A 10,440-nucleotide genomic window follows, 5' to 3' on the forward strand; every position below is an offset into this window, starting at 1 on the left:
GAAATTTAGAATATTGTGAAGAGGTTCAGTATTGAAAGGCATGTGCATATACAGTATAAATACTATATATATCTATCTATATCTATATATAGATATATAGAGATATATAGATATATATTGATTATATATATATATATATTTTTTTTTTATATATATACTGTGTGTATATATATATATATATATTTATTTTTTATATACTGTGTATATATAATGACTGAACTGAAACATGAGCAGTGTAACTGTAATTACGGTAGTCTTGTTTTCAGTACTAAAACTCTAAATCATTGTTGTTCCTTTCAGGTTTTTGACTGTCAATGGTTGTGTCGGCCCCGCCTGCTGAGCAGTGCCACCTGGTCCATGGCACCTCCTAACAGCCTGAGGTACCAGACCCTGAAGCAGCCCCTGCTGTCCTATCCTCTGCATCATGAGAGCCAGCAGAGACTCAAGTGCTACGAGGAGGACTGGGAAGAGTCCTTGGGCGTGTGCGTACTGGTGCAGCACGACGAGTCCAACGACATGCGCACTCTGCTGCAGCTCTCCGTCTTTAACGACATTAAACCAGGAGAGCTGAAGACCACAGGGATCCAGAAGCTCCTCGATTTCCCGTTTCCACTGACGACCATCAATGGCAGTCAACAGGATGACATCAGCTTCGAGAGACTGCAGAAGAACCGAGCCGACGCTGCGAAGAGAAAAGACGACTGCTTCAGAAGCCTGTTTGAAGCAGAGGGCTGTCCTGCTCCCTTCGTGCACGGCTCACGGTTTTATTGCTTTCATTGTCCGGGAACAGTCGAGGCTCCTGTCGGTTTACTAAAACCCAGCCATGACAGCGGTCTCAAGAGGAAGTCTGCAGAGCTGCTCCCGCTGCTGTCTTTGCCTCAGTGCAGCCGTGCAGATGGAGGAGAAGAACGGCTTCATGAGGGGGAGAGTGAAGAAGAGGAGAAACTGGCCATAATGTACGAAAGATTGAGGGTAGAGGTAAGAGCCACCAGTTAGTCTGCTCATTGGGCAGAAACATGCTCAGCTGTCGGCAGATGTTTTTTTATTACCTTATTATCGTGTTGGTATGAAAACACAATAAAGTCAGTTTTATGGTCCAGCAGGCTGCAGGCGTGTCACACTGTTACAAAAGGGGGCCAAAAATGAAAAGCTTGATTCAGACCAATCATTTGCTGAAGTTATTCAACATTCTCTGTCACTCTTTCACATCAAAATCAAAGATTCCTGAAAAACTCTTTTTTTTTTTGGCCTCAAAGTTGACCAGCTGTCACGAGAAGTCTGCATTAAATTTAAATTTTAAATTTCACCTTTATTTATGCATGTAGTCTCATTGAGTCATGAGGACTCATTTCCAAGAGGGACCTGTTTGGGAGCAGATGGTGGGGGTTAATTGCCTTGCTCAAGGGCCCAGTGGAGGGCAAATGAGGGTGGTTAGTTTCCCGTTTGTCAGACAGGTTGATCTTCTTGCAGAGCTCCATCTTGTTCCCAGCTACGTGTTTTTCTAGAACGTCCTCTCCAGGCAGTCGATCTGCTCGGCTGTGAACACCGTCCGCGGCCTCCTGCCCACTGGGGGTGATGGTGGCGACGTGGAGGTGCAGTCGGCGTGGGTGGAGGGTGACAATTTAGAGTCACCAATCAGTCTAACATGCATGTTTTTGGTCTGTGGGAGAAAACAAGAGTACCTGGAGAAAACCCACACATGCACGGAGAGAACATACAAACTCCACCCAGACAGTGCCCCAGCCAGGATTCGATCCAACAACCTTCTCGCTGAGAGGCGGCAGCTCTACCAACTTCGTCCATAAAAAATATTTTGCATTTGAAATCCTCTTGAGGCCAGACAAGACGTTAACGGGGGCCAGATTAGGCCCTCGGGCCTTGATTTGGACACGTGGAGCACAGGCGTGTGGAAACCGTTTGCAGACACCAAAGTCCATGCTCAATAATCCAGGTATACAATCCAACATTTTTCAGTCAGGTCATCTGGACAGTTTCTTTTTTTTGTGCTGAAACGTTTCGCCTTCGATCCAGAAGGCTTCATCAGACAAAGAAACACACAACACAAAACTGATTCTTCCCCCAACAGTTTACTCCAAAGTGGAACAAACCAGTTATGTTGGTGCTAAGATGGTCTCTTTGTCACGCCCCCTCCTCCATTGCCGGCCCTCTTCCTTGTTGACAGTCTTGTCAAACTGGTTGAAAACAACAAAGTCCATGCTCGTTCGCAGACAGTTTCTGAATATGAGCCAGTTGTTGATGTTAGTTTTCTAGCGCTCAGTGTAAACATCTCTTTTCAAAGTATGACTTGTAACCTAAAAGGTATCTCTCACAGGTTTTTCTTTGTTTTTTACCAATAACTAGTCCTGTCACAATAAACAACAAATCAATTAATCACATGATAAATGAAAATTATCAACCTCATGTTCATTTATCAGCTTTATCGTTTCTTCGTGTCTCTCTCTTTCTATTGAAGACACTGGATGACAAAAAGCTCAACTTCAGTGATCTTCTCTGACCCCTCCCTTTCTCTTTAAAATCCGTTTTAACGTCCAAAATTACCTTTTTGCATCGTTTAAAGCAGCTAAGCTGAGAAGCTAAGCTACGAGCTAAGCTAACAGGCCGACCTCGGGGAAAAAACCTCCGTCTTGTCGAAGCTCCAAAATTCACAGTTGAAACCTGTGCCTTCGACTAAAAAGTTGTTTTTCTCTGCAAAAAGAAGCTGAGAACTTGTTTACTGATTTTTTTTATTAAAAACTTAGTGTGACAAATGCTATGCTAAAGAGCTCAAACCACACCAAGCGTCCGCCATTTTGAGAACTGAAAAACAGGAAGGAGGGACAGCCCATGTCACGTCAAGGGGCCTCCCTCCCATTTTCTTAAAGAGAAGCTGCTCGCTCCCTCACTATCCATCCTTCACTTCAGTCTTATACTGCCATCCAGTGGTCAAAAAAGGTATGATACACAAAAATTAGCCAACAGTTTTTCTTATATTTGACAATAATGACTAATTATTGTTCAATTTCAAACAATATTATCGTTTATCGCAATACTTTCTGAGACAATTAATCGCCCATAAAAATTTGTTATTGTGACAGGCCTACTAATAACTACAGTGTAATTTTTTTTAAATAAACGCACAGCTGCGTAATTAAGCATGTTGCAACTGCAACAGGAGAATGTGGATGTTGACCCAGAGGCCGTACTAATGGAGGAAAATACACTTTTTTTTTGTTTTTTTCCTCCCAAAATTACCTTAAAATAAATATTTTGTCAATTTTTAAAACATCTGATGTGGAGGGTTTTTTTAAACAAAAGACCCTTAAAGAGAAAAAAAAAGTACCGGTAATTGAAATGAGTTATTTTTTTAATTCAGGCTGACGGTTCTAAAAGACTGATTAGTTTTTCTTGGTAAAAATATTTAAAACTAGTATTTTTAATCATTTAAATAAGGTGGTTGATTTAACCCCTGAGGAGCATGAACAGTCATAAAGTTAAAGGGTTAAAACAGTCTCATTCAGATGTTCACAATACGGTGCTTTTGACGTTGATCAGATTTCATGATCTTTTCTGTAGTTACAGAAAACAAAGTGAAGTTTTTGAGCTGCGTGTATTCAGCTGGGCTGCTGCAAGATAAAGAATAAAGATAAATTCAGTGTGAACTAATTCTTTATTACATTCTTGAAAGGATGGTAGAGGCAGGGCAGCCGACTCGGGACCCGAAAGTCCCAGGTTTGATCCCCAGTCATTGCACATGATGTCATGGTGGTGTCTCTGAGCAGCACACCTTATCCCCTACATGCTCCCCAGGTGCCCTCAATAGCTGCCACTGCTCCACCTGGTGGTGGATGGGTTAAATGCAGAGATCTAATTTCACCATTGTATGGGAACATACAGTGATGACAATACACATCATTATTATTATGCATGTTATCTTTCTCTACAAAACTGATTGACAGCAGCTGCTGTTATGACGTCATAACTCTTTTCATGCCTGTGATGCTGGTGAGACATGTTCATCAGTGTTTAAACAGTCTGTGTTCACCAACATTTTCACCACACACAATACCTATGTGCTGATGTTGGGAACGACTCCAGCCTCCTACAGAAACGATTATTGAGAAGGCCGACGACCCATCAAGTGTTAAAACTCGTATCTGTGTGAATAATTAACTCTAATTAGAGGCCCGAACCCAAAGCAAACTTGACATGTTGTTTTAATTAAGCTTTTACTGCTTTAGTAAGCAAATCAGTTTGACATATTTAAAAAATATATTCTAAAGAAAGGAGGATATATGTTTTTCTTTTACCAAATGGATATTCACATACAAAACTAATAGCCTAAAAAAACATCTCTAAAGAGGCTATTATACAGATGAACAAAAATATTTGGAAAAATATAGAACAAGCCTTTTTTAATTTAGACCTAAAAGAAAGTCGTGCATAATTTGAGTCATGCTGTCGCCGATGGAGCGATTTAACCTACGCCCAAGCAAAGCAGAGTGGGCGGGGCCACATGGGCGAATTAGTTGCGCAATGCATCAGCACTACTCTCTTTTCATAGTCTGATTACCTTCTGCACTCTTGTTTTATTTCTTTCCTCACCCTCAACATATAAACTTACTGCCTCCTCCGCTACAAGTAGATTAACACAATTCTATGGCGTGCATTCTTATTTAGTTTTCTTTGTGCTGTATGGTTCGTAAAACTGCACTGTAGAAGCACCGCCCGAATTTCAGCTCTGTCCATAAATCGCAACTCTAATTGCACCTGTTGGTGGATAAATTAGTTCCCTCCTCTCTCCAGGATCCGTCACTCTGCTCTGTCTCAGACAACAAAAACCTCCCTCTGTTCTCCTCCACAGTGGAACTCCTGCACACGTGAATGTCTTGCACCAAAAACATTAAGGTTCATTCTCTGCTCAGTTCCAGCCCAGAAAAACACTGTCTGCACTGCAGAACCAGGTTCAGGATGGGCGGTCTTCTGCCTCGACCAGCTGGGGACAGAGAGGACAGGAAGGAGACAGAGAGGACAGGAAGGAGACAGAAGAAACGGGCCGGCTGTGGTTCCTATGAGAAGACGAGCAGAGAACAGGAAGTTAGTGACGGCAAAACCAAACACACAGAGTGGAGAGTAAGGAGCAGAATGAGGAGGCGTGCTGAGGATGTCCTCCAGCAGTCAAGTCTATAGGAATAACTCAGGAAACCCAAGCCAACCCTAACTATAGGATTTATCAAAACAAGTTGTCAGTTTTATTGACAGAACCAAGTTGGAGCCTGAGCACTGAAAGCGCTGCGTCCCATTCTTCTTTTAGAAAGACTAGGAAGCACAAGTAAACCTGCAGTCTGAGAGTGAAGTGCTCTGTTAGCAAAATATGGAGATTGTAATAGAAGATGGAGTCCAGTTGTTGAGAGCTTTATATGTTAGACATCTGGCTACATATTGAGCAAAAACTAGAGACATGTCCTGTGAAAATGAACATTAACTGCTGAACTAATTGTAAACTGTTGATGTGAGTTTAGTTTGAACAGCCGACATTTGCTGAAAACGGAAATAAAAGCCGAAATTTTACAGAAATCAGCTGAATTGTGATAGGCTGAAAGGTGATATAGAGTACAAAAAAAAATCTAAACTTAGAAAAACGAAATTGAAATGAGCAGAAATTAAAAAGGCAGCTGGAAATGGCTTTAAAAAAGAGCTGAAATTAGAAGGAGCTTAAAAAGTTGAAAATTAATCACAAAACATCCCAAGGTGAAAATTTGTTAGGCTTTTTTTATTGCAGAAAACAAATCTGAAAAGAGTAGATGAATATCTAAAAATCAACTAATATTAGCTAAAGGAAGCTGAAAACAGCTGAAGCTGAAAACAGCTGGGAGGTTTTGAAGGATGTGAAGAGAGCTCCGTTCATTTTCAGCGAGACAAACATGGCCGACAAAGCTAAATATTTCAAAAAGTAAAAACTGCACAAACGCCAAAAAGTCACAGCCGGAATGTCCTGAATGAGCCGAAGGTTTTGAGACACGAACTGTTAAAAAGTTAAACAAAAGCAGAGGAACGAGTTGCGTGATGGAAAACGTGCTGAAGAAAATGACGAGAAAGATTCAGAAACGTTCACACTATAAACAAACAAACAAACTACGTTTCCTTCAGCATCTGTTTATCACTTTCAGCTCGTCTCACATGCATCGCCTCATTAGGAAATGATTTCCTGTTTGTTTTGCAGCTTCCAAGATTGTTTGCGAAAAACCACGACTTCGGTATGTATTCGACCGACCTGGAGTTCATCAACGGCCTGACGAACAGCAGGAGCAGGTGATGAGCACGTCCAGCTTCTGCTTCTGTCCGTGTGTTTAGCTGATGCTCTCTCCCTTCATGCAGGGGTCTCGTGGCGTACCGGCTCACGCTCACCCTTTGGCGCTTGCTGTGTTTGTGTTACTACGCCCATGTTCGGCTGGAAGTTCTGAAGCTCACTAAGCACACGGAGGACGGGTCCATCAAGGCCCGCTGGAGGGTCAGAGGCCTGCCCTTATACACTCTCTTGCTGTTCTTCTTCCGCAGAGACAAGTCCCAGCTGTACAGGTAACGGCTTGTCCAGCCTTGTGCACCTGCTCCGTCTTCAGGAACTCGTCTTTAAACGGTTTATGTGTCAAACTGTTTTTGATCAGAGCTACTGTCTCCTATAGGTCGTACGATGCGTTCTCCACGTTTTACATCGGACATGACGGACTCATCCGTTGTCACAAAGTTGAAAAGGTAAGCAGTTATCACAAATACTGGAGGTAGAGACGTAGAAAAAAAGAAACTCCACACTCTGTCAGCTCTAGGGTTCTACAGGTTTTTTTTCAGGACGGAACAAAGCGGACCTGGTCTTCATCGGGTTCTAAAACGATCCAAATCGAACCTCGAGGGAACAAGAAACAAACTGCAGACTCCACCGAACCGTGATTTATTAAACGAGCATTTGAATAGTGAGTGTTTGTAGTTTGGGAGACGAGTGTTTTTCTGGACTGGAACTGAACAGAGAATGAAGTAAACCCGAATGTTTTTAGTGCAAGATATTCAAGTTGGTATAATAAAGTTGTGTGTGTTTTTTTTTTTTTTTTTTTTTTATCTTGTCCAAAGCGGAGCAGAGTGACAGATCGTAGGTCAGTTAGTAGGTAAAGATAAGATAGAACTTTATTGATCCTGCAGGAAATTGTTGAACCACACAAGATATAAAAAATACCAACAGTTAAGTTGTAAAACAGGTGAGGTGCAGACAGAAACATTAAAGAGTTTATTGTGCAGGATCAGTTTTATTGTCCAATGTGCAGAAAGGGGGAGGAGTTTAAAAGTTTGAAGGACTTCCTGTGTTGTTCTGTGGAGCACCTGGTGGTCTCAGTCTACGACTGAAGGTGCTGCAGTAAGAGTCCAGGGTGTCATGCAGGGGGGGGGGTGACGTGTTGTTCAGCATCTGGATCAGTTTCCTCATCATCCTCTGCTCAGACACCTCTGTCAGAGACTGCAGGTCCACTCCCAGAACTGAACCAGATCTCTTCATGAGTTTATTGAGTCTGCTGGCATCAGCTTTCTTCACCCTGCTGCCCCAGAACACCACAATGTAGAAGACGACGCTGGAGACCACCGAGTGGTAAAACATCTGCAGCATGGTCCTGCAGATGTTAAAGGGCCTGAGTCTCCTCAGAAGAAAAAGGCGACTCTGTCCTTGTAGACACTTGTTGGTGTTAGCTGTCCAGTCCAGTTTATGGTCTAGGTCAGGGGTCTGCAACCTTTACGATCCAAAGAGACATTTTTACGCCTTTATTCATTAAATTAAATGTGTCTGGAGCTGCAACAACTTGCTACACCTGTGGTTATCAACTGGTGGCCCATGGGCCACTTTAGGTTTGCTGGAGGAGTTTTTTGTGGCCAGTAGGGGTGACATTATGAAGCAAAACATATCTAATGATGAAAGACCAGATTCTTGTAAAGAGGAGGGGGGATCAGTTTTACTATCGTTTTTACATTAAATTCTCTTGAAACTATGCAGACAGCTCTTCAAATAAAGAAATAAAGCATCAAGTATGTTTTACTCCTCGTACTCGCCCCAGTGTTCACATATTTGCAAAAGAAATGAGAGGAAAACTATTTGAACTCATCCTTTTTGTTGTTTGTGTAACAAATAAAATTCACTTTTGTCAGTTTTGGTCAAAGCTTGAAAGAGCCGCTGCAGAGGGACCAAAGAGCCACAGGTTGCAGACCCCTGGTCTAGGTGGACCCCCAGATATTTGTAGCAGTCCAGTGTCCACCTTAGTACCCTTGATGTTGATAGGGTTGGGGGGGCTGATCTTCCTGTAGTCCACCTGCAGCTCTTTAGTTTTTCCAACTTTGACTTGTCCTGTAAGTTGTGAAGAAGAGAGCTGTTTCTCATCTCTGAACCCCTCTGTGTTCCAGGTGATGCCAGCCCAGCCCCCGCTCCTCCCCAGAGGAACCACCCTCCTGAAGGGCGCTCTGGTGGCTCTGGGTGTGGAGGAGCACAGACCTGCTCTCAACCTGCTGCCCTTCTTCCTCTCCTCCCTGCGCCACAAGAGAAACTGACGCCACAGCATCCACTGAATTAAACGCATGTCCCTGAAGAGTTTCATTCGTGCGTACCTTAGAAGTTCTGGTTCATGTCCTGGTTCTGTCCCCGGTGCCTCTCATCTGGACACAGTCGTGACTTTCTGCTGCTTCGCCTGATGTTTAGCTGCACAGGTTCATGTTTGCTGTTAAAGCCATCAGATTAACAGCTGAGAAATAAACGTTTAGCTGCAAACTGTGTCACATAATAATCATTACCTCAATAAAACGATCTTGGACGTGTTCACTACTTTTCACTAAACGATAGACTTCAGTCCTCGGCTGCGTCACGCAAAGACCACGGCATCCACATAGGAAAACAATAAGACATGTGACAAGGTGGCGGCCTTTGGAAGTCTTTTTAAATTGAGATTTAATTATTCACATTTCTCAGTCTTTGCATTAAAGTATAGATTTTTGGTCATGCTAAATTAAGTCAGTTATTACAAAAATTGTGGATATAAAAGTTAAAACTGTAAATGATTAAAATATGAAAATATCGTTTGATCGCACAAAGCCCGACACGCAGAACAACTTCAAGCCAAAATCGTGGAATTTCCATCTGCCACAATGTTCTTTTTAAAAATTTGACTAGAAAAACAAAACGTTTCAACGACGCGACGGCCACCTCAAAAACTGGCCGCCATCTTGGATTATCAGATGTGAGTTCATGACAAAGCAGGTCCTGGGTGTTACTCGTGTTAGACGTGTTCGTACCACCTGCAGCCCCATGAGAAAGAACGTCAGTCTAATTAAAAACTGTCCTTCCAGGAAGTAGTCCTGCCTTCCTCTCGAGTTTGGTTCTTTTTATTATCGGACTACCACAAACTAAATAACTTCAACAGCAAGCAACAAAACAAACAGTTCTTCACAAACTTTGTGTCGAGTCGATAATAAATGAACATTTCAGTCAGAACTGGTTGATGCTTCACAGTTCCTACGGTTTACGATGGTCTGTGACGACACATTTTGTCATCAGTGAATGTGTTTTTGGCAAGATGATGTTTTGAAAAAATAATTTCACACAGCTGAGAGGAGCAGTTGAGATATTCTCATGTGCAGTAACAGGAAGTGACGTCAGTAACAGGAAGTGGTGTGAACGGTGCTAACTAGGATCACAGACAGCAGTGTTCAGATTATCTTTAATCTATCGGAGTTTAAAGAGCAGGAAATTAATAGTAATAATACATATTATTTGTAGGGGCCTCTCTTGGCACTCGGTCACCTTACATTGTCAATCATAAAAACAGACATTATAATACACCATTATTTGCCTGTGATGTCACTTCCTGTTTCACTTGTGCTGCTCCAAGTTCAAAGGAACCAGTTATGTGACAAAACAGGTAAAGGATTTTAAATGTAGTGGGGTTTTTTCCATGTTTATGTGTTTACAAGACTTGCATAAGAAAAGACATGAACTTTAAAGAATGGAAAAAACAAAACAATTACTTTGTTTCTATTTTTTGTTGCATTTTCTAAAACACGAAAGTTGAAAAATGAAAACAGAAATATATATATAGATCTATATATATATATATTTATCTATATATAGATATATCTATATATAGATAAATAGATATAGATATAGATAAATATATAGATACATAGACATATATATATATATAGACATATATATATATGTCTATATATATATATATATATATATATTTCTGTTTTCATTTTTCAACTTTCGTGTTTTAGAAAATGCAACAAAAAATAGAAACAAAGTAATTGTTTTGTTTTTTCCATTCTTTAAAGTTCATGTCTTTTCTTATGCAAGTCTTGTAAACACATAAACATGGAAAAAACCCCACTACATTTAAAATCCTTTACCTGTTTTGTCAC

At 41.4% G+C, this 10,440-nt stretch overlaps 1 protein-coding gene across 1 annotated transcript; it reads left to right on the plus strand.

Annotated features, from left to right (window-relative positions):
* The first annotated feature begins 226 nt into the window (after window positions 1-226).
* c19h6orf136 (chromosome 19 C6orf136 homolog) lies at window positions 227-8,791 on the plus strand. Its single transcript, XM_037693667.1, has 6 exons — window positions 227-235; window positions 301-978; window positions 6,221-6,309; window positions 6,376-6,576; window positions 6,681-6,750; window positions 8,431-8,791. Exons 1-6 carry the CDS (start codon window positions 227-229, stop codon window positions 8,572-8,574), a joined length of 1,191 nt encoding a protein of 396 aa, XP_037549595.1. The 3' UTR covers window positions 8,575-8,791.
* The last annotated feature ends 1,649 nt before the right edge of the window (window positions 8,792-10,440 follow it).

The sequence above is a fragment of the Nematolebias whitei genome, chromosome 19, assembly GCF_014905685.2.
Source record: "Nematolebias whitei isolate Nwh7 chromosome 19, NemWhi1, whole genome shotgun sequence".
NCBI classification, from domain to species: domain Eukaryota; kingdom Metazoa; phylum Chordata; class Actinopteri; order Cyprinodontiformes; family Rivulidae; genus Nematolebias; species Nematolebias whitei.